The 24,588-nt window shown below is 46.0% G+C and overlaps 1 protein-coding gene across 6 annotated transcripts in view; it reads left to right on the top strand.

Moving 5' to 3' along the window:
• The window catches only part of SLC24A3 (solute carrier family 24 member 3), a 464,741-nt gene that overhangs the window by 382,596 nt on the left and 57,557 nt on the right, over positions 1-24,588 (top strand). For all 6 annotated transcript variants that reach the window (XR_003435148.1, XR_003435147.1, XM_027118082.1 and 3 more), the window contains exon 7: positions 17,359-17,433. Coding sequence is in view for 4 of the 6 variants with exons in the window: in XM_027118082.1 (XP_026973883.1) it covers positions 17,359-17,433 (75 nt within the window). In the remaining 2 variants the exon portion in view is untranslated. The remainder of the gene's footprint in view (positions 1-17,358; positions 17,434-24,588) is intronic.

Here is a 24,588-nt window from a genome sequence, read left to right on the forward strand (position 1 = left end):
CTGGAGGTGACCTGAATGGCTGGGATCATCTGGAAGGTTCCTGGATGGGGTGACTTGAGGCTGGGCTCAGCTGGAACCGTCACCTGGAGAACCTGCCTGTGCCCCCCCACCCACCCACGTGGCTGGGGCCTCCTAACACCATGGCAGCTCCAGGGTCTCAGATGACTTTCCCGGCAGCTCAGGGCTCTGAAAATAAAGCAGACACTCTATGGCCTCTTGTGACCTATCCACTTCCGTTGTACTCTGTTGGTGAGAAAGCCACAAGCCCACCTGGATTCACAAGGAGGGGTCGTAGAGCTCAACTCCTGATGAGAGGCGTGTCCAAGAACTTGTGACCATGTTTGAAAACCACCCTAACCCTAGAACAAGTGAATCAGTTGGCCCTTTCCCATCTCCATCCACTGACTACTGGCTTTCCCGAGGCAGAACCAGAAAAATGGTCTTTAAAGCAGGGGAAGATCTGTCTAGGGAGACTCGTGACTTGTGGCTGAGAACGCCAAGTCTGAGCTAACACTGGACCTTGACAATGTCCAGAATTATAGAAGACTCATCAAGTAAGTAGTCAGGTGAACACACTCAGGTATTACATCCCCTCTTTGGGGCCCTACAACACTGACCACACGCCCTGAAGTGAAGCTTGCCGTACCTGCACACCCTGTGTACCTTCACAGAGCTAGCAATCAGCTCGCCCATTTAGAGGAACTGGGGGAAGTAGGCCCGTTCACCTGCAAAGAAGACTCAGGCTAGTTGTCGTATGACTCGGCTGTTCGTTCATGTGTATGATCAAGCCTCCAAAGGCCATCAGGCATTTGAGGATCTTTCCCAAAGGAAGGATCAACATGGACAAACAGAACAGCTGTCCGCCAAGTGACTAAAGATATCAGGTGACAGAAATGAACTTTAAAAAATGTGATTCGTATCCTCATGAGCTTCACAAGGATGTTGAAGCCATGAAACCAGAACAGGCTGGTATTTAAAAGGTGTGGGGTTAGGCAATCAATAAAAAGGTAAAAAGAAATTGTTTTTAAAAACTTTCTTCAAGATTTTACATTTTTTTTTTCTTTTACATTATGGTTTATCACAAGACGTTGAATATAATTCCCTGTGCTATACAGAAGGACCTATAGTAGTTTGTATCTACTAATCCCAAACTCCTAATTTATCCCTCCCCCCTTGTTTTTAAAAATTTCAATGTGATTCCCAAATGTTAAGAATATGAAAAGGACTAAAATTAAAAAAATGGATATACTGCTGACCAGAACAGACTTGAGAGACACAGGAATCATTCAGAGTAGGAAGAAAAAGTGACGGGAAATATGACAGAAAAATTAAGAAACATGGAAGATCAATCTGGGGGCTCCAGTATGAAATCTAACTGGAGTTCCAGAAGAAGAGAGAGCAGAAACTGGAGAGGAAGTCAACAAGTATACAATAGTAGGAAATTTCCTCTCAACAGAAGGAAAACATACATCCACATATTGAAAGAGCTGACACAGTGGCAGACACAAAGAATGAAAGTAAACTTGTACTTAGAAACATCTGCATGAAATGTTGAAATATCCAGCCAAAGATCCTAAAATTTTCAGAAAGGAAATAGGTCATGTACAAAGGAATGGAACTGGACTAACTTCAGACTTCAATTGGCAACACTGAATGCCAGAAGACAACAGAACTATACTTTGAATGTTAGGAAAGCTAATGAGTTTGGACCGAAAATTCTATAGTAGCTAAACAAACAATCAAATGGGAGATAAAATAAAAATATTTTCTAGCAAAAGCTTCAGAATTTTACCTCTCACTTAACCTCTTTTAGGAAGCTGCTGAAGAATGTGCTTCAGCAAAATTAGGGTAAAATCTAAAAAAGAAGTTGGCAAAATCAACACAGAAGTCCAATGAAAAGAAATCCTAAAAAGCCAACTGAGCAAGCAAGTCTGAAAAGGAAATGCTCCAGATTTTCAAAGAAAGGGTTCTAAGGTCTCCAAGAAGATGAATGGAATTAATTGCAAGTCATATAAAAAAAAATGTAAGCGTCTTCACATGCTGGTAATATGGGGAAGAAGGCACATGTTGAGTCTCCCAACAAGGAAAGAAATATAGTTTCCAACTCCAAGACAAAAAAATCTATGCAAGAAATGTACTGTGAATATATAGTGCAAACTAAAATATGGAATAGTTGATTTTTAAGGTAATAGATTCTACTTTATCTTGACTAAAGAATATTATCTTTTGAATGGCAAGTGGGTCGTGGCATTGACCCACAAGAAAAAATTACGTTCTGAGCACACTATTTGAGTGGGAGTATTCACTCACTAGTAGTAATAATGTGACTGCTATTTTTCTACATTTAGACTCAACCTTTAGATAAAACATAGACAACTAAAAGATGGTGGTAGACTAGAATGTAAATGTTTTTCACATTGACAACGTAAAGATCGAGTTATACCTGAGAGAAGTTTAGAACGTAGAAGGTGGGTGAGGAGGTTGCTGAAGGGGGATGTGAACACTCTTGCTCTACCTAATGTGGAATGAAGAAGTACTTCCAAAAGCTAATGGAATGTGAAATAGAGGGAAAAACCTTCAGATATATATTAGCCCAAATAATAATAATATGCCTTTCAAATATTAAGAGAATAAGGGGATGTAAGGAAAGATATAAATGAGTTAATCTTTATTTTTCATAGTGGGATTTAATAGATGATATCTAAAATGGATAAATCTAGAAAGAGCTATTGTGATCCTTTTATTTGGCATTAGGAAATAAGAACAAAACAACTAAAAATGAAAATAATTAAAAGTGTACACTGCTGGCAAGAAGGAGGGGTGAGGAAGCTGTTTTTCCTTGTAGACCCTTAAGTACTTATCTAATTTTTTTGTGCAATTTAATTTTCTTAATATGGAGACAAAGTCATTAAGATAACCCCTAGAAGAACTAACTCAAGTATAAAGGCGAGAAGGAGGAACAAGGGAGAAGAGAAACACCACGAGTAGCTGTCTCTTATTACATAGGCTTTAATCAGAGTTCTAAACCTGTCACATAGATCGATGCATTTGATCCTCATAATACCCTGGAGGGGGGATGCCGTTATTAGCCCCATTTTCAAGATGGTGAAGCTGAGGCACAGACATAATAGCTTGCCCACAGTCGTATGCCTGGGAGTGTGGGGGCTGGGATTTGAGCTCAGAGACTCTGGCCAGGGGTCCTGGTCTTCACCATCTGCCCTACTGCTTTTCTCGTGTTTCATAGTGAGATGTCAATAGAAACCAATATACAAAGGTAGAAGCAAATTAGTTGGTATTAGTTTTGTGACACCTAAAATAACCCAATGCAGAAATGTTTAGAATGGTTACCTCTGGGCAGTGAGACGGGGGTGAAGGGCAAGGGCAGGCAGAAGATTTTTATTTTCACACACAGTCAGTTGTACTGCTTGATTTTCTTAAACCATAATCATCACTTTTATATTTCAAAGTTTATCTTACACAAGACCTACAAATTTCGGTGGATTGTTAATTGCAAATCAGATAGAAATAGGAAGAAGTCGATGGAAACAGTGTATGACCCTTCTGTCTCCCAAGATTGGAAGTAATTTGTATACATGTGCATGACTTAGGCAACCAAAGGCACCCTTAGGAAATTTGATTTAAACATTTTGGGACTTCCCTGGTGGTCCAGCCGGTTAAGACTTTGCCTTCCACTGCAGGGGGTGTGGGTTTGATCCCTGGTCAGGGAGCCAAGATCCCACATGTCTTGGGGCCAAAAAACCAAAAAGAAACGTGAAACAGAAGCAATATTGTAACAAATTCAATAAAGACTTTAAAAATGGTCCACATCAAAACAAATTTTTTTAAATAAACATTTTATTAAGTATTTGTTTCGTTTGAAGGGAACTATATTAAAACTTTCTTGCTAATACTTCTATCCAGCTTTAAGGCTCCAGACAATGATTAGACTTGATCAGTCTTGTGACTTAGTAAAAGTGAAGCTATATGACCTTTGAGACCAGCTCATAAAAGGCTATGCAGCTTCTGCCTGTTCTCTTGGGACACTTACATATGGAGCCCAGAGCCCTCATTTAAGTGGTCCAACTGCCCCGAGGCTGCCACACTGTGAGGAAGCCCCAGCCACAGGGAGAGACCATTGGTAGATTAGGCCAGTAGCCCTAGCTGGGAACCCAGCTGACAGCCAACATCAGCCACCAGCCCCGCCAGTGAACAAAACTTCCGATGATTCCAGCCCCTCGCCTTTGAGTCTTTCCAGCTAAAAGTGACACCCAGCAATTCCGCACTTCTTCTTTTATCCTGATGTGACTCTCAAAGTAAATTTTTTTTTTTTTTTTTTTTGCGGTACACGGGCCTCTCACTCTTGTGGCCCCTCCCGTTGTGGAGCACAGGCTCCGGACGCGCAGGCTCAGCGGCCATGGCTCACGAGCCCAGCCGCTCCACGGCATGTGGGATCTTCCCGGACCGGGGCACGAACCCGTGTCCCCTGCATCGGCAGGCGGACTCTCAACCACTGCGCCACCAGGGAAGCCCTCAAAGTAAATTTTTATTCTAAATCTAAAAGAGATATTAAAACAGATCTACTTTATAAGCAGACTGATGGATGGCAACGCTGCTAGTGTGTGGGCTCTGAAATATTCATAAGGAATAGGTAAAACCTATTGTTACTTCTCAAAATCTCATACACGTAGGTGGGGTTTCCTTCTGCGCTGTGTGGGACAGGGGATGCCTGGTAGTTTCTCATTTCTGATTATCTAGACATCCTTCAGCCTGACAGGTGGTAGCAGGATGGGGCAGTGGTCTCAACCCCTGCTGGATGTTAGGAATCACCTGGGAAGCTTTGAAAAATCCCAGTGGCCCAGCCAGAGCCTGGCTCAGCTAACTCAGCATCTCCGGGGGTGGGACCCAGGCATGAGTGTTTCCTAAAGCTTCCAGGTGATTCCAGTGTGCAGCCACAGTTGAGAGTCTGATTCAAAAAGCCTGGGGTGGGCCCAGGAATCTATTATCAAACAGACCCAGGTCATTCTTACGATCAGCTAAGTTGAATAATCCCTGGCAAAGGGGTGACTGTGTGGGCTCTGTAGGTATTCAGACCTGGTTCAAGGTGGGGCTCAATCACTTTCAAACTCTGACCCCTGGGCAGATTACGTAACCTTGCTTAGCCTCGGTTGACTCATGTGTAAAATGTCAAGAGTAAAAGATTGGAAGGAAAAAGGCGGGAAGAGTGCTTGGTGCAGCGTTTGGCACATAAGAACCAACTTTTAAATGTTGGCTGTTAAGGAAGGGACTCCATCGCGGGCCATGGCATCCTGGGAAACAGCCCAGTACCGGGTACCTGAAAGCCCCAAATCGTTCTGAGGGGCTTTTTCTTTCCTGGGAACGAGACAGGGCGCTCCAGGTAAAGCCACTCTTTCTTCCTAATGCCTCCATGGACGGCCTTCCGCTCACCCCGGAGTCTTAGGATCTTCCCAGACACTTCTGCGTGGATCCTTGCACACTGCTGAGGGGCTGGTGTGGGTAACAGTGGTCATTCCAGGTGGAGACGTGACGTGAGGATGAGCACAGGCCGAGCTTCTGTTCACAGCACGTGAAGGGCGAGGCCGGGGAGAAGCTCAGGCCTGCAGGCCGTGCATTGGGAAGAGTCAGGGGACGGAGAGGAGGCACAGATACAGGGGCGAGGTCCCACGCCCACCCCAGCCCGCCTCATGTCTTCGCTTCCTCCAAACAGGACAAGCACCGTATCCTTACTGCTTTACTTTCCACACCGCACTTGATGGCACTTCTGATCCTGGGAACAGCTAAGGCACTCACTGCTCTCCATTTACACGGTCATTTGCAAAGTGAAATTAACATAAATACTTAGATAACCTCTCCCCGTGATTTTGGCTAAAAACTAGTCCGCTCTTTAGGGAAGAGGCTTTTGTCAGCTGGCAGGTTTTACTGGCTGCCTGAGCCTCTGCTTCACTGCTTAAGGCAGATCAAGTCTAGATGTGTTTTGATGTTACCGTATTTTAATTCTCAAGATCTTTAATGCAGGGGGAAGTTATCTTCCAAGCATCCGTTAAAGAAACCTTCTTGTGTTCAGTTTTCCGCGGCTGCAGAATTGATTCATGGGCGTCCTGTTCTCCCTACCCTGAGTCACAGAAAGTACCTAAAATAAATTGCCTGATGGATCTGCTGGCGCCGGATGAGCCACACAGACGCAGCAACCAGTATTTCTTGGTATGAAAATATCACTGCACACCCCCGAGATCAGAGTGTGACCCTGAGTCCACACCTGAGAGGCGACAAGTGCTTCCTTTCCAACCTGGCGCTCCCACGGTGGCGGCCACCCACGTTTCCTTTGGACACAGAATAGGTCAGATGAGCTCCCGATATGACGCAAGCTCCAACCGTCGTCAAACAGTAGGTAGAAAGCTTCGTTTTAAAGTACACGGTCCACATTTCCTGTCCTCTGTAACTTGATGGAGCCAGAGAAATGTGGATCCTTCCAGGTATGAAACGGACCCTTCCAAATCCATATCCAAGCCTGTGGACTGGGAAGTAGCTGTCTCTCCTGTCTTTCCATCCCCCTTTGCCTCCAGCATTTTAATTTCCAGAGAGAGGAGAAGGAAAAGGAGCATCTTCCCCTTATGCTTACATTACCGGTTTTCTGACAGCCTGGAAAACATCGTGGTAGTGTAAACACCAAATGCTAATGTAATAATGTACTTTTAGCCAGGTTCTTACTTCCAGAAGCTTCAACTCAAATACACGGTCTTAGCTGTCTGATTTCTGAACTCACATGATATGTCTTAGCTTCCTTTTCTATCAGCACTTCAGAGGCAGAGAAGCCCCACCCCATTTTGGAGACCCTAGTCCCACAAGACTGTGTTACAGATCGGGACAGTGAAACGATCCCTCAAGCTTGATATTGTCCTTTTAGGCTTCATAATTGATAAAATGAGGACATACTTGCCTCCTCTGTGTATCTGCCTACTAACCCAAATGGTATAAAGTTAAAAATAAATTCAGCACCACTGATTTGGATTTCTTTATATTGTCTTTTCAATAGGTCGAGTACGAGAGCTTGGGAGGGAGCAGGAATGTTCTGGCCTGGTTTGTACCAAAGGGTGGTTTCCCCCAGCATCTTAAGCCGGGTTGGTGCTAGAAATTAATGAAGTAGGAAACCCCACGCAAGCGGTGTTTCTAGTTTGCACCTGCAACTCAGACACACCCAGTTGCTCTCTAGCGCAAAGACCCTAAGTGGCGACCCATGCCCACTGCATCCTGTCCAGACCTCCCACCCCAGGGTGAGGGCTGCAGGCCCCAGTCTCTTGCTGTTTATACTGCAAGGTCACAGGTGTGACTCAGACTCCAAAATTCTGCATCCCCTAAGCCAGCGCTTCTCACACCGTAACGCACATGTGGGTCCCCCGGCGGTCTTGTTAAGAGGCAGATTCGGGTGCAGCGGGTCTAGAGTGGGGCCTGAGAGCTGCAGTCCTAACAGGCTGTCCCGACCACACTTGGGTAACTAGCGGAGATGGCACTAAGCCGTGGAGGGAGCAGCTCCTCAGTCCTCAGCGGAATGACTTCCACTTGGCACTTACCGGGCTGAGATAAGAGATTGCATGTTGTAGGAGCCACGTTAATTCTTCCAGGAAAACTGTAAATGTAGCCAAGTTTCTCTCTGTGATAAGGGATGAAACAGAAAGCACACATAATGGAAATCCACAGACAGCCCCAAACAGTGTTTTTGCTGTTAGCTTCAACCTCTCCCCCTAAGTTCTCATCGGCGCAGCCAGGATGGACAGAGAACCACCTTACCTCCCGTCCCCCTTCTGGTGGAGGGACAAGTAATTAAATGTCGAAAAGCCAGGGACTGAGAAAGGGCAGAGCCTCAGGGCTTCTGTTGCCAAAAAGTAGGTTAAGGGGCCTGTGAACCTGATGAGAAAAAATACATGTTTCTTTTTGCTAACCACTTCTATTTAACATTTCACTTCATTATTCATGAGGGACAGGCCATGGTAACGTGAGCTGGGATTTTGTCTCCAATAGACACACAAGCTGTTTTCGTGCTATGTTACAGTTACTGCAGGTACTCCAGACCCTTCCCACTGATCACTACACTTAAACAACTGATTTCTTACAATAAGGAAGTTTACTGGCTCTTGTTAATAGAGAGGCATGTATTACGATATCTTGAGTTCTCAATGTTTTGATAACTGGATTTCAGTGAATCGGTTTCTTTATAGTTCTTTGTTATTTTTTTTTGCCTTTTAATACACAGTTCTGAAAAGGGGTCCAGTGAGTGCAAAGGAACACGTAGCACAGAATGTTTAGAATCCTGAGCACAGCGTTGGTTGTAAAGAAATGACCGCTGGTGTGTTCAGCATTGTCAAGGCTAATTAAAATAATTCTTCTAGATTAGGGATCACAAATGCCTGTCCTGGCAGCGCCCAGGTATACAGAATAAATGAGTGAAGGGGTCAGGTCTGAGGACATTAGTAGCAGAAAGGAAGGAGTACATGGTGGTTGACTCTTGCCTTTGCAGCTGAGGAACATAGAGGGAAGGGGAGGGGTCAGTGAGGGCCAAAGGATGCACATCCACCTAGAAAGGGCTCCCCTGACAGCTCCACGGTGGCACGAGAATAACCCCCTGTTGCCAGGTCTTCAGGCTTTTTTCAAGAGAAGGAAAAAGTCTTGGTGTGGTAGAAATCTCCCACAAAATTGTAATGAACATGTGGGCAATTACTACAATTAACAAGAAACAAAGGGGGAAAGAAAAAAAACTCTGAGCAAGCCAAATGGCTGGAATAAAACAGCCGTCAATATCCAGCATAAGTAGACAATGTAGAAAAGGTTCAGCTTTCCCCTCATCCTAAGAATATTTATTCCAAAATCACTAAACTTCCAATTTTGTGCTTATCCAAAGAAAGTCAAAATAGTTATCTCAACCAATGCCCAAAATCTAATACATAGAGTTACCAGATTTCACATAACATAGGGCATCCAGTTAAATTTCAGTTTTCAGATAAGCAACAAATATATTTTCAGTATATTCTTCCAGGTGATACTTGAGATCATACTTTTAAGTTAGTTATCGTTTACTTGAAATTCAAATTCAACTGGGTGTCCTGTATTTTTTCTGGCAACTCTACTAATAAGCCAACTGCAGGTGTGATGGAGTAGTTACTGTTAAAATAAATACGTAAAATTCACGTTAACAACTAACCTTGTAATTGCATTTTTGTTTTGTTTGAATAAGATTTTTATTGAAGTACCACGTAGATTCAGAAAAGTGCACAGCAGTACACAGAAGTACATCATAAGTACAGCTAAATGACTTTTCACAACTGAGCACACCCCAGTCACCAGGACCTGATCAAGAAAGAGAACAGTCCTGGCCTCCAGGAGCCCCTCGTGCCCTTTCAGACTCTACCCCCGGCCCCAGGGGAACACTATTCCGGACTTAAAACAGCACAGTTCATATGCTCTGCTTTAGAACCTTATGTAAATGGGATTTTTTTTTTTTTTTTTTTTTTTTACTGAAGTGTAGTTGAATTTACAATGTTGTGTTCGTTTCAGGTGTACAGCAAAGTGATTCGGTTGTACATATGTATATATTTATTCTTTTTCAGATCCTTTTCTTTTGTAGGTTATTACAAAATATTGAGTATAGTTCCCTGTGCTATACAGTAGGTTGTATAGTATATATATGCTATTTTATATATAGTAGTGTGTGTATGTTAATCGCAAACTCCTTATTTATCCCTCTCCTGCTTTCCCCTTTGGTAACCATAAGTTTGTTTTCTATGTCTGTGGGTCTGTTTCTGTTTTATAAGTAAGTTCATTTGTATCATCTTTTTAGATTCCACATATGAGCAATATCATATGATGTTTGTCTTTCTCTGTCTAACTTCACTTTGTATGATAATCTCTGGGTCCATCCATGGTGCTGCAAATGGCATTATTTCATTCTTTTTTTATGGCTGAGTAATACCACTCCTGGGCATATATCTGGAGAAAACTATAATTTGAAAAGATACATGCACCCCAGTGTTCACTGCAGCACCATTTACAATAGCCAAGACATGGAAGCAACCTAAGTGTCCACCGGCAGATGAATGGATAAAGATGTGGTATATATACGAGTTGTATTTTTAGGCTTACAAAACTCTGTGTGTGTGTGTGTGTGTGTGTGTGTGTGTGTGTGTGTGTGAGAGAGAGAGAGAGAGTGTGTATGTGTCTAGGAATGCTTACTCTGATTATTGGATTATTATGTAAATCCACGTTTAGGGTTAAAGCAGACACTGCTGGTGCCCCACCCATGACCCTCGCCCTTACCGTTTCAGTTCCCACTGGCCTGACTTCCCCCTGCCAGAACCTGTGTTTCTCTGTCTGAGGGCCCTCCTTGGCCAGGGAATCAATAATACAAGTGCAGCCCTGAAGCAATGACTGGTGGGAGTAGGTGGATAAATACCCCAACTCCCTCTCCCCTTGGATGAGACAGGAGAGAGGCATGTTCTCCAAGGTCCCCCAGAGCGCCCCACCAGGATCGTGCCCCAGTCTCCTGCTGCTGTGACTTGCTTATTACCTTTTCATCACCTGCCTCACTTCCCCCAACAGCGTTTCCTAGAATCACCTCTCAAATAAACCATATGCATTCGAATCCTTGCCTCAGGCTCTGCTTCTGGGTAAATCCAAGCTAACACGTACGCTTACATGAAATTACCCTAAATGCCCTACTTTTATTCAGCAAACTTGTACCTAGTGCTGGTCCCTCGGGTTGGCACAGCAATGCCTGGCAGTGAGTGCAGACCCCGCACTTGGTCCTAGGTGACTAGGCAAAGGGCTCCAGGAGCACAGCTGGTGCAGTCCTCCCCTAAGACGGAACTGACCCCCCTTAATTCTGATGTGTGTGAGAACAGTCCGAGCTACCAAGTTTTGAAGGCCTAGCAGGCAACACTTACATCCAACGTGAGAACTCCTGCACCTGCTGTTTTGAATGATTGAGAAGGCACTGCTGCATCCCAGGCACTTCAGGTCATTAGAGCATCTGTGCTTATTGTTCAGCCTGACCAATGAAGAGCATTCAGGAGACTGCTGTATGCCTGCACGGTCCTGATGTGGCCTTGTTTTTATTTAAATGTATCTCCAGTAGCAGCTTGTTTACTTGTCATTTGTCTTCCTTAAGTAAAACTAGAGCTCAGAATGGGTTTCCTTAGAAAAAATAAAATTTAAAATATGACTTCATTTCCTCTTCCTGTTTGCAAAGATTAATAAGAGGACATTAAAGCTTATTATTGCAAAAGCTTATTATTGTCTTTTTACACAACCTATTTTTTAAATTTTATTTATTTTTTTATACAGCAGGTTCTTATTAGTTATCAATTTTATACATATTCGTGTATATAAGTCAATCCCAGTTATCATGACCTATTACTGTCCATTCTCGGCTGTAAATTTCCAGAAAGCAGGAGCCATTTGTATTTCGGTGACTTTTCCCAGGATCGAAGTGTTTTGAAAGTGTACTTGAATAAGGAACAGACGGTAGCGCCAAGACCTCTCCCTCACCTGCCCTGACCCCTAGCACCACTGGTCACCCTCATACCATGTGGGGGACACCCCAGAGCCCCCATCCCTGCTCCACATCGCATGGCTGTCTTTCCTGAGATAAGAATTGGCTGTAGGAACTGTGTCAGCTCAAAAGCTTGGAACAAAACTCATGTTATGATTTTCAGATCCCTTTTCCATGAAATTTGTGTGAAATAACATTTCTCTGAAACGATAGCAGTTTTATGTTTTATGTCATGTAACCATTATGGTGTTCTGACTGCTTCAACGGCTTTTTAAAAAGGCAAAGTGCTCACAGGTTGAGGGTATTTGTTCCTTTTAAAATGTGTCTGCAATGTCAAATTCCATTCTCCATCAAGAAAATTCATAAATATTAAATCCTATTATATATGCTATCTGTTCATATGTATGTGTGTATATTAGCATATATATCAATAGCTGTATATAGATTTGCAATACAAATCCATATGCAGAAAATATATCGTTTTATCATGAATAATTAATTTTAACCTCCTGGAAGGAGTGAGAATTCCGGATTATCACTCAACATTTGATTAAAGGAGAAGGTATTTTCCTCTGTTTTGGGAGTGTGGATTGTTTTTTTTTTTCTTTTCGCCTCATGCCACTCTGAAGCTACATGAAATTATAAGAAGGAAACTGAAGCTGCATATATTCAATAGAAAAAGAGTGAAATGCACTCCAGAAATAGAAAAGAAATAAGATGAAATTCCAGCTGGGAGGGATTCCTAGAGCTATAGGGGAAAACAGAGCCTCTGGCTTTAATTAATGGAGGAGTCTGCCGGCGGATGGCCTCTCATAATCTGTGCCATCTGTATTATTGATTAATGAGGTCAAGGGCAGCATTACTCACTGTTGGTTCTCTCCCAGGACCCCTGTTCACTTTGCAAAGTGCTCAGGAAGCACTGTCTTCTCATCACCATCTCCCCCGCTCTGGGTTGGGTGACGCCTGCCAACAGATACCAAAGAGCCTCCCTCCCATGTTGATGCAGGGGTGCTGACAGATCCCTCCCTGCCAACGAATGAGTCACATGTTCGCTGGCCTCTTCTCGAGATAAAAGCCCCTTCACCAAGAAGCAAAGAGAGTGGCTTAGAACCAAGCATCAGTGTATCCACATCTGTGGAAAAGTAAAATATTCCATCAGCAAACAATGAACTGTATTGGGGTTTTTTTAAAAAAAAAAAAAAAACACTAGCTAAATGGAGTAGTTTCCCAGTTTTCTAACTGACTCTCTCCCTCCTGGAATATGACCGTACCCTATCTGTATCCCTGTCTATTGTCACTGTGGCCACTCCTTCTGCCTTGATAACTTGCCCTGAGTCTCTTTAGAGCAGTATATTTTTAAATTGAGCTGTGGTAGCTGCTTTTTGGTCTCTCACCTCCAACTCTTCCCTCCTTTGGCTACCATCTCTAACGCACCTGCCTAATGGCTTAATGTCAGGGAGAAAAAAATATTTCCATGGGAGATGTCACAAATGGGTATCTGCTTTTACCCTGCCTCTGTTTACGCATTGTAGCATAGAGGGTCGGGTCAGGGCCGTGAGACCCAGGCTTCTGGGTTCAGATCCAAGCCCCCACCCCACTGGTAGTTGTATGACCACGGTCAAGGCTTCACCTTGGTCAGGTCCAGATTGCAGGCCAATGAGGGTGACACTGCCCACCTTTTGGGGTTGCTGTAGGATTGAATGAAATAACCCTTCCAGTCCTCTTGTTTGCAGGAAGCGTCAGGTAAATCTTCACTACTGTGGTGAGTAGTGGTCACAGAAAGGGAAGGTAGAGGTGGACATGAGGTCATGGTCACAGCTTTCACTATAGATATTGCAGAATCGACAATGCTTTAATTCCTTCTAGAGTGTGGAGAAAAATTATTCCCTAATTTGCCTCCTTATTTGTCCTCCAGTTCATTGCTTCTATAGAAAAAATTGGTTTTGCATAAATAGACTCACAGACATAGAAAACAAACTTATGGTTACCAAAGGGGAAAGTGAGGGGAGAGATGAGTTAGGAATTTGGGATTAACAGATACACACTACTATATATAAAATAAACAACAAGGACCTGCTTATAACACAGGGAACTATATTCAATACCTTGTAATAACCTGTAATGAAAAAGAATCTGAAAAAGAATATATACGTGTGTGTGTGTGTGTGTGTATGTGTGTGTGTGTGTGTGTGTGTGTGTATATATATATATATATATACCTGAATCACTTTGCTGTACACCTGAAACATTGTAAATCAACTATACTTCAATTTAAAATTTTTTAAATAAATAAATAAATTTTTTAAAAATTGGTTTTGGTAAATGTAGGCTCTGAATCTGGAGCTGAAATTTGAAGATAGTCTGTACATTGAAAACTATTCTATTTATAAAGAGATAAAAATAGATCGCTATCCATGCAGATTTGACATCTAGGCTCAGCGTGAGGTGCATTTCTTGCAGGAGTAAATCTAAGTGGATAACTTGTATTATACTTTCTTATTTTAGTTTTTATTTTCATTAAAGTTATATGCACAGAGCTTAAAGAGGCAACCATTTCCAGAAGGCTTATGAAAGACAGCCACCTTCCCGTCCCACCCTTCAGAAGCAGCTACTTTCCACTAGTTTGGTTGTTCCTGACACTTGCTCAGTGTCTCCAAATAACTTGCTTCTATGGCAGTTACTTGACTTTTCAGTTTCCACAATGCTCCATGGTTTCACAGTAGTGTGGAAGAGGAAGGTTAAGGTCTCTTTCAGCCCTGCCCACCCCGATTGCCCGGCCCTCTGTCCTCCCCAAACAATTACACCATAAATTTGCTTAGACGGTAGTTTATGCTGTGTTTATTATGACTATGTGACCACTGTTTATAGCTGAGCCAATAATGGGTAATGATTCATCTTCCTTTCCTGCACAACTCTGTGTTTTCCCCATGGTTTAGAACTGTCTTTATTGTTGTTGTTTGTTTGCTGAGGTATCTATGTTCTGTTCCCAGAGATCTCCAGTCTCCTTTCCGTGGGTTCAAAATCATAAGATTTTCCATCAGTTTTGTCCTTCTGGCATCATTTCGTCTGAGTCTTCTGACCTGCTGGAAAAATTTCATCTTGGATTCTCCTTTTACCATCATTTTGGAATCTTCCTTCACCACCATCTTGGAAATCTTCTTCACTTATTATGATAGATTTTTATTGTTTGGTTTAATGGTTTATTGTAACATAATTCTCTGTAACAATTGTTTTACTCCCTGATTTTAGTGGAGCACATCCTCCAGTAGCTTTCTGGGAAAAGATACGTAGGAATTACATTTTTTCTGAGATAACTAAACTTTTATTTTTAGTCTTCTCTCACCCTTAATGAACAACTTGGTTGAGTGTAGAATTCCAGGTTGAAATCATTTTCCTTTCTAATCTTGAAGGTGTTCCTCCATTGTCTTCTAGCTTCCAGTGCTTTGGTTGAGAAATAAAATGTCATTCTGGTTTTGATCCTTTGTATATATTCCTGTTTTTCTCTCTTTGGTAGTTTCTAGGACCATTTTTTGGTCCTGACCTTTGGAAAATTCACAATGACGTGCATTGGTATGCATCATTTTGTCCTTTGTGCTGGAAAATGCACATCCTTAACTTCTGGGAATCTTTAATTATTTATTTGATTATTTCCTCTCCTCCTTTTTCTGGAACTTCTCTTCTTTAAATGCCAGGTCTCCTGTTTCTGATAAGGTGAGGGATGTGCAGTCACTGGTCCGCTTGAAGAGAGGGAGGAGGTTTGGGATTGAATTCTTAAACAGTCTCACGGTCATCCCGTTTTCAGGCCACATTTACCATCACTTCTAGAGCTTGGCCCACTGCCTGCTGAATGACCAATTGTTCTTCTGCTTTCAGCCTCCAAACTTCAGTTGCTCTGATCAGCTCTTCTATTCTCCTTTCCTCCCAGGTTTATGTCTTGTTAAAAAAAAAAAAAAAAAAAAAACAGTCCTTTTGCTGTTACCCTGTTATAGTGCAACAAGAAAGAGCAAAGGTACTGGTATGTGTTCAATCTGCCATCTTTAATTAAAAGCCCAAGTGATTTTTTAAGGAAATTCAGAATTGATATTTGCCACATGTTTTAAGTCCATTAGCCTAACTATAATAAATTTTAAAATATTCACCACGTTTTATGACCTGATGGAAAATGAACAGTCTAGTCCAATTTGTTCTGTTCCATAGACGGTAAGTGATGGTCACAGGTTCTAAGAGTATATGGTCCAAGGAAAGATGATAAAAGGGTAAAGTTTGTTCTAAAGTGATTCTCGTGGCACAAGTTCTCTTCTTGACAACCCTGTCATCTGTAACTTAGATCTGCAAATACACATCCATATAAGGCAAAATTAGCAACAGAAAATACCTCAGTGTCCCTACAGCAGTGGAAGAATGCATTAATGAAAAGAAGCTGGCCTCATTATTCATTTATGGTTCTATTTAAGTCATATCTTTCATGTTATTTGAATCCAGAAAGCCCTCTCTGGTTTGACTTTGCCTGATCCTTTCTTCATAGCCGCACACAGCAGTAGGGGAGGGGAGAGGCCAAAGGCGGCCTTGTCCCTGGAATCCCTTTTCCTGTTGTCTTTGGTGCACCGTGTGCCTGTCACTGTCCCAGCTGAGAGGTGGCATTTGCTGTGTCCTTTTCCGCTTATGAGGCCAAGGGCAAAGGCAGCTAGAAGTGTCCTGTGGCCCTGGGGTGGCTGACACTTTTCTAGGGAGGTGGGAGGGACTGTGAGTGACAGCCCAGGAAGCAACTCTGACAGGGCACTGGGACTCTCCCAGCCTCCTTTGGGAGCGTCTGCAAAAATGGACCTACTCTGCAGAGCAGAGGAAAAATACCAGCTTTTGCTCCAAAAGAGACTTTGAAGGACTTGCAGAGGAGAAGTGACTTCCTCCAGAGCAGGGATCTTAACCTGGGTCCCTCCCCCTCTCTCCTCCCCCACCCCTCCCCACAGCCCCTCCTCCCACAATGCCCAGCGGGGCCCCGCCCCTCCTTCTGCACCAGGGGCCTCCTTCTCCTGCAGGAAGTCTGCACACAGGAGGCCAAGCCTGCTTATCCTCCAGCAAGGTGTCCACTGGTCTCAGCAGAGTCACCACATCTTTAAAGGGACGGCTCCCCACTGCTAAGATAATGTTTTCTCCAGATCAGTACGCAAATCAATCTTTTAAAAATTCTGATTAAGCCAGGGGTCAAGTGCCCACAAGGCCTGGCATATAATAGAGAGGAGAGAAGAGGGCGCGGGGAGTGGGGGGGAGAGTGCAAATCAACTGTCCGCGCCTCTTCTGAAGGGTGGCAGCTGCCCAGCCCTGCGTAGAGTGTTGACAAGGACCCAGGGTCGGGTAGCTCCTATGGTCCACGTGGAGTTAGGGATGCTGAGGCTGGCGGGCTCCTGGGAGACATTGGACTTTGGCTCGGCTGTGCAGAACCTGCCTCAGATTGTCCGTCTACCCAGCTTTCCCTCTCCTCTGGGGGTCAGACCCGAGTCACGGCTGGGCAGCCTCCCGCTTGCCCGGCCTACTCCTGGTCTCCTCTCCTGGGTGTCTCCCCCTAATGAAGTCCTTGCAGGTTCAACCCCATCTTGGCATCCGATTTTCAGGAGACCCAGACTGTTATGCCTAAAGACTTCAGTAAATTCCTATCAACTGGCAGATGGCCTGGGTCTCCGGGTCAGAGACACAAATGCTAGGTTGTGTGTCTGGGTCATCACTGGCCACAGCGCCAGGAGCCAGGCTGTCTCCCCCGCACAGTCGATGTCCTGTTTCTCACCTCCTCTCCCCTTTTCCTCCAGGTTGTGGCTCTGTCCTCCTGGTGCCTGCTGAGGGACTCCATTTACTACACGCTGTCCGTGGTCGCGCTCATCGTGGTAAGTGTGTGATGGGCACCTCACCTGGATCCCTGGCCTCTTATCTCCCAATCATCCTTCTCAGCTTGGGGTGACGTGTGGCTCCTCCGAGTGGAGCAGGTGCGTGGAGGCGGCTACTTTGATCACTCAGAACCCCAGCCTGATGGTCCGGTGCTCAGAGCAGGAGCTGGCTCTGGTCCCCCAGCTCCATGAGCATCCCCTGCTGTTTTCCTACGATTCCCCCAACCCTTTGCACTCACTTTCCTCATGGGCTCCTCTGTAACTCCCTTCAGCATCCCTGGGTGTGGACCTTCCTTCTCCCCCTTACTCTGTGCACTCTCCCAGGACACGCCCTGCCCGTCCCACTGTACCCGTTGCCATTACCGCCTTCACGCGGACACGCCTACACTGTGTCCCTAGCAGTGGGTAAGCAACTCTCTACTAGACACCTTCATGCCCCAGACCCAATGTGTCTCTACACTTGGGATGATTTCCCCAAGACTGGACCCTCCTCCTTTATTTCAGCCCCCGTTCCTACCCTAGCTACCCAGCCTGGGAATGATATTAAACTGACCTTCCCCCCAACTCCCAGCATACGCATTTGGCGTCAGTGTCCTGTGGATTTTCACTTTGTAAAAGTCTCCCCAGTGTGTCCCCCGTAGCCTGTTTTCCTTGAGGCTTTTTGCATCTCTGGCCTGCACTGATGAAGCTCATTGCAGATTAATGTAACGAGTAGCATCACAGCTGCCCACCCCCTCCCCCTCTATTCCCCCCTCCCTGGTCAGTCCTCAGAGCTGTCCAAACGGTGTCTCGACAAAGAACACCTGCAAATGCCAGTCCTGTGTTTATATGATCAGTGGCTCCATGTCCTGTGGGGACAAACCCAAATCCCTTAGCTTGGCAAGCCGAGCCGTCTAGGAGAAGGGCAGGAAGTCAGAACAACACATGGGAATCAGGAGACCTGGCTCCTAGTTCGGGTCCCCTTCTCGCTAGCTCTAATGACCTTGGAGAAATCAGTGTCTCCAGGTCTTAGTTTCCTTATGCACAGAACGGAAATAGATCTTCTGAAGGATTTACTTACCTGTTTACAAAGCACTTACCTGTATATTATTTAATTATAAATAATTTAATTATAAATTAGATTTAATTATAAAGCTGTATACAAATAAGTCAAAAGTGATGTCTAATACAAGACTCTCCCCAAGGAATCAGATGGGTTAGTTAAGTTAACAGCAGCTCCAAGTGAAGAGCTTGGGTTTACAACCACAGCACCCTCATTCCAGGGGCAATTGACGATCAGGAGGGTTGAGACCAGCCCCCCAAGGGCAGAAGTGCTCCGACGTCCACGTTGGACTGAAAACACAGTGTGTCTGTTGAATTCCCGGTCAGCAGACTTAAGGACACCTATGAGCTCTGTGTTCTTGTACCTGTGGAAGAGGTACGATCACCCCCAGATCTAGAAGCCTCTGTTCACCCAGCCCAGACTGCTCAAACACGCTCTGCAGAATCTTTGTCCTGTGATGCCTGATCCCATACAGCTCACATGCACTCTGCTCTTCTGCTGTCAGGGTATTTTAGGATGATTTCTGAAAATTACATTTTTCAAGAGACGTGTTAGTGGATGGTGTCAATGAACGCAGTTCTCCATTTTACTGAATTCCAGAAGGAGGTGTCCACCCTCCTAGGGACAAGGCGATGAGCCAGAACAACGCAGTCCAAGACCCCCTGGGAGGGACTTCCCTGGAGGTGCAGTGGTTAAGAATCCGCCTGCCAGTGCAGGGGACACGGGTTTGAGCCGTGTCGAAGATCCCACATGCCGTGGAGCAACTGAGCCCAAGAGCCACAACTACTGAAGCCCGTGTGCCACAACTACTGAAGCCCGTGCTCTGCAACAAGAGAAGCCACCGCAATGAGAAGCCCGCACACCGCAACAAAGAGTAGCCCCTGCACGCTGCAACTAGAGAGAAAGCCCATACGCAGCAACGAAGACCTGACACAGGCAAAAATAAATAAGTAAATAAATTTATACCAAAGGAAAAAAAAAAACAAGACCCCCTGGGAGCACGGACCTGGTAGCGTCCACGCCCGTCGTGCCTGTCGGCGGATTTGCCGGCGTCAGTTTCACTGTTTTCACATAGACACCTCCTGGACCTGTGTGAAATAGCCTGTCTTCTGTCACATTTATCTGGCTGTGTTCAAGATAGAACAAATGTAATTGTTGCTAATGACGTGTGAAGAAACAAAGCGGTTTTGCATCCTCAGGCTGTGGGCGACGCTCACCCGAGCCGGGTCTTTGGGCGAAGCAGTCACCTGCTGAGGATGAATCAGAGCTGACTCAGCTGCTCGCAGGATGCCAGCAGCTCTGTGTTCCCTCCGATGGCAACAGAGTCAAAAGCAAGTGATTCTTTGCTGTGACCTAGAGATGGGACTGTGTATTTACCGACCTGACGTCAAGGCTAGATTTTTATGATCTTGAGAAAAATTACCTTTCTCCACTGTTAGGAAGTAATGGAAAAGAGAACGTCTGGGGCCTCAGGGTTTGGTCTCGGTTCTTTCTACTTTAAGTGGCGTTCCTCCAAATTCAGCAGCACAGGAAACGCTCAGCATGCCTCCTGGAAACGTGCAAACCAGAGATTTGAATTCAGTAGATCCTGGGGTTGGACCCAGGAAGCTTCACTTCAACCAGGATCTTCCCCCGTGATTCTGATGCCAGTGGAGAAACTCAACCTCAAATACGGTTGGACACCATTTCCTCAGATGTTCATCTGCTGCAGGCGAGGATCGTCTCGAAAGGGGAAGCATCATGGCAGCTTGGTTGGCTGGATTTCTGAGGGCCGTTCGTTCTTGGGGTCATTTTCACATGAGACTTAAAACCAGCCTGAAGAGCAAAACAGCCTAATACCCGAAGAACAGCGCTTAGCAAAGGAGGTTCGTCCATGTCCACAGATCTCTTCCATGCGCCAGCCCCAGGCTGCTGCTCCACATGCCATATCTTTTTGTCAAGGTTTCCTAGTCTCCTCTTTCTATGTTTTCCCTAATGTCATGGTAACAGCATCACTTTTCTTTGGGTTTTCCTTGTATAACACAAAGCTTCTCCGTCGGACTCTGCAATGGGCACTGAAAAGTCCTATATTTAGAACCCTCCTCCTACCCACAAATAATTACCAATAATTATCTGAATAATTTATTTTAACTATTAGGGTTTTTTTTACCCTCTCCCCCTTTTTATGGCTCTGAAATGTTCAGAAGGCAGTCCCCTGAGGTGCCACAATGAAGAGCTAATTCACCCGGAGGGCAAGTCCCGACTAAATGGGACCAGAGGCCACTTCTAAATACATCTGCCCACAGGGAGGAGCCCCGAGGACAGTCCCTCAGGGCTGGGGATCCAAAGAGCTGGAAAGACCACGCCTCCAGGGAGGCTTGGGGCCGCGGGTCCAGGGAGTGCTGATGGGGTCGTTACTACCTGGATTCTGAAACAGCTGACATGGACGCTGCTGCAGAGGCCCAGGCCAAAAAGCAGAAACACAGCACGGGTGTTCTGAAACCAACAGAGCTTCAACCGGTTAACTTAGAGACAAGGGACTCAGTTCACGTCGATATCTGGGATTTACCTGACCTTTGCTCTCTGCTATTTTCTAGTTTGTTTGTTGTTGCTGTTTTTTAAAGAAAGAGCGTAAAAATAAATAGATAAATAGAGAGCGGAAGAAATTAAGAACATGCTCTCATCTAAAGCAGTTCTAATTGCAAAAGCGTACAGCGCCTGTCTCTCAGCGCCCTTCCCCCGCCCCATCAGGCATCCCCCTTTAGCCCAGGTGACATTCTCTACAGTGAAACATCAGGCCCTGGAGAAGCTTGACATGGCCTAGGAAGCTCACCCCGTGACTTGGGTCTCTTTCTGCAAGAGAAGTGTCGCTGTTTCGGTTCTGAGAGCATCCTGGGTCCTTTGGAGCACGTCCTGTGTGCCTCTACACGATGGGTACTCCGCAGACCCTCATGGACTCTCCCCAAGGACCCACCCCCATCTGACGATGGCAGCTCCAGCCTCCCCATCTTCTTTCTCCAAATTCCAGCAGACCCGACAGACAGTCTCTTTTATTGAAATGTTACTGTAATTTACATAATCATGTAATTTACATAAATGCAAATGATTCATTACATCGTCAATCTAACAGCTGCCCTAAAAGGGATACTTTATTTTTACCCTTCATCTCTGCTTCAAGATGGGGGGTTTTGAGCACCAAGAGAAGGGAAACTTCCAGGGGGTATGGAGCGGCCTCTGAGACAGGTTCCAGATAACAGACAGGCTCACAAATGCAGCTTGGGGGAGGAGGGGCTGCCCATCTGGAGAAGGGCCGGGTGGGCCATTGGCAGTGGGGGGGCCCCTCAGGGCAACCTGAGCACCGGCACAGCAGCAAGGCTCATCCGAGGTGACACTGCCCTCTCACTCAGTGCAGCCCCCCACTCTGATAAAGAGAGACAACTCAACTGACCCATCTGCCGGAGACAGCCTAGGCAGCACTGTCCAGTATGATAGCCACCAAGCACGTGAGCCTTTGAGCTCTTTTTTTTTAATTTTTATTTTATATTGGAGTAGAGTTGATCCTACAATGTTGTGTTAGTTTCAGGTGTACAGCAAAGTGATTCAGTTGTACATATACATGTGTCTCTTCTTTTTCAAGTTCTTTTCCCATTTAGCCATTGTACTCTTGAAATGCAACCATTGCAACCAAGGAACTGAACCTTATTTCATTCATTTCAATGTATGAGACCACACGTGGCTAGTGCCTATCAGCTTGGAGAGCACAGTGGTAGAGAGCAAATCCTTCCATAGAAAGTATACCTACATTCTCACGGGCACTTTCAACAGGCATAGACTCCACACTTCCTACGGGACTGAGTACAGTGTTGGGTCTGTCGATAGAGATTTCCTAGTTCAATACTCACCACTGCACAAGCAGCTGTGATAGGAGTCCCATTTTACAGATGGCAACACCAAGGCTCCAGAAATCCAGGGATTTGCTCAAGGTGAGCGAGCTGCAACCTCTCAGGCCAACCAGAGCGGGAGGAGAAGATGTACAGCTGCATCAGCCCAGCAAAGAATTCAGGTTTTCCCGCCAACAAAACCTGCCTCGTACAGTCTGGCTTTACCCCACCTACCACGAAGTCCACCTTCACAGGGGCACCCGGAGGAAGCGTTTACTTTACATTTGGAGACTGAACGTCTGCCTCCCTCTCCTGGAAGTCTTTCATTAAGACGACTCATCTTAAATCTCCTTATCTCGCCCTTTCTGTGAGAGGAAAGTGCCTGACATGTACCCTGCTGACTGTCCTCTGGTACCCGCTGTCCTCCACGGCCTGTTCCCCTCGGGCCCTTCCTCCTTCTCCAGTTTGGAGACCCTGAGGCCCTTCTGCTCACGATTACATCTCAGGGGCCCAGCAAAACGGGAATGACTCTGGCAGCCAGAAGATTCTCACACAGAAGGATGTGAGAGAACATTCAAGTTCCTCAAACAAACCAGGGGGTCCCCTGTTCCCTAATCCCTGACACAGTGAAGAGGCAGGGCTGCTCTTAAGTGGTGCTGGGGTCAGGGAGGGAGCCGGGGCATCCGAGCATTTGCTCCTAGAGCCGGGAATCGGGTTGGCTGGATGGGATTCCAGGAGACTTGCTCTTTCGCGAGGACAGCAACTTGGACCTTTTAGTTCCTCGCCTGTGTTTTTGCGCTGCTGAGCGAACGTAATCTTTTGCTTTAACGACCGTCATCTCCTGTATCCTAAATTGGTCCTCTCATCACTGTTTCTTCTGCTGTGGCCTGCCCTGCAGGTTGATATGGGATGTCCAGCTCTGCTCAAGCCCTGCCTTTAGTTCCTACCCTCCCGTATCCCCAGCACCGTCAGGTCGGCCAGCTGGAGATGCTCATGTCAGAATCACGATTTACCCTGCAATTGGAAACCATATCTGTGCCTCACAGCTGTTTTCCAATGCATTCCATCTGACTCCTCCCCTCAGAGGGAATCGCCGTGGGCTCCGCTAAGCCACCCGCAACCCTGTCCCTGAAGCCGGAGGAATGCAGGACGCCGAGTAGGCACATCTCCTGAGGGCATCTACGCCGTGGGGGGGAGCAGTTTCCCTTCCCAGCAACGCGGGAAAGATGTTCAAGGTTTCAGCCTCTTGAAAGAGAATGATGGTGTTGATTTTCTCCTTTTACCTTCACTGCTTAAAATTCTGATGGTGCCAGAGATTACTGTACAAGCTACGAGGTCTCAGCTCCAGCACAGCAGCCGCCCAGCGCCATGGTTACCGCTTACAACCAGCCAGCCCAGGGCCGCCGTGCGCTGCGGGGCTAGCCTGGGCTCTCCTCTCCTGCCCACTTGCCTGCGACTACCGGCTGTCTGTTCCTTGCTGTTCCGCCTTGAGTTCCCTGGGTTGCTCGGTCATCCAGGGATTCACCTGCCTGATGGAATCCTGTCTCTCTCGGAAGAATTCTATAGCAGACACCAGCACTGAAAAGCTGGTTTCCATGGTTCCCAAACGTTTCGCGGAGGCCTGGAGGAAAAGAGGGTTTTTTCAGATTCACTCCTGTGAGTTCCCATTTAGCTCGTCTGCGGAACACGTGGAAAGCTTAGCGTGAAGCCGGGGGTTGCTCTGGAGGAACCAGATATGGGTCAGAGAGCAGGTCCCTGACCAGCCATGCAGCAAATCTGGGGCCCAGAGATCAGCGCACCCACGCGGGCCCTGGCGGGGGGTGGGGCAATAGCGGCCTCGCCCCAAACACAACCAGCAGAGCACAGAGAGCTGCTTTCCCAAGGCTCCTCTGCAAAATCCCACTTGGGAAAAGGGTGGGGCACCTCTGACCGCTGCGCTCAGGTCTGGGGACTGCGTGTGGGTGTAACTGAGGGACCCACCCGGCCCCATCTCAGAGCACCGGGCAGGAGCTGCCTCCAGAACGTCACCCCGCCGCGTGATGGCAGTGGGCTGGCCGCAGGCCGCTGCAGGAAGCGGTCTGTCCAGGGGCCCTTGCCCACTTCCCAGGAGATTTCATGGAGCCGCCAAGGGGACTTGGTCCAACTTGATCTCAACATCTCTGCCGGGGCCGGGCCGCTGGGATGCGGGGCCGGGACGTGAGCGCCACCTAGTGGGGACCGGCTGGAACTGGGGGCGCAATTTCTTGTTTCAGG

Source organism: Aethalodelphis obliquidens, unplaced genomic scaffold, assembly GCF_003676395.1.
Source record: "Aethalodelphis obliquidens isolate GAN/ISIS:26980383/991018 unplaced genomic scaffold, ASM367639v1 scaffold18, whole genome shotgun sequence".
NCBI lineage: Eukaryota > Metazoa > Chordata > Mammalia > Artiodactyla > Delphinidae > Aethalodelphis > Aethalodelphis obliquidens.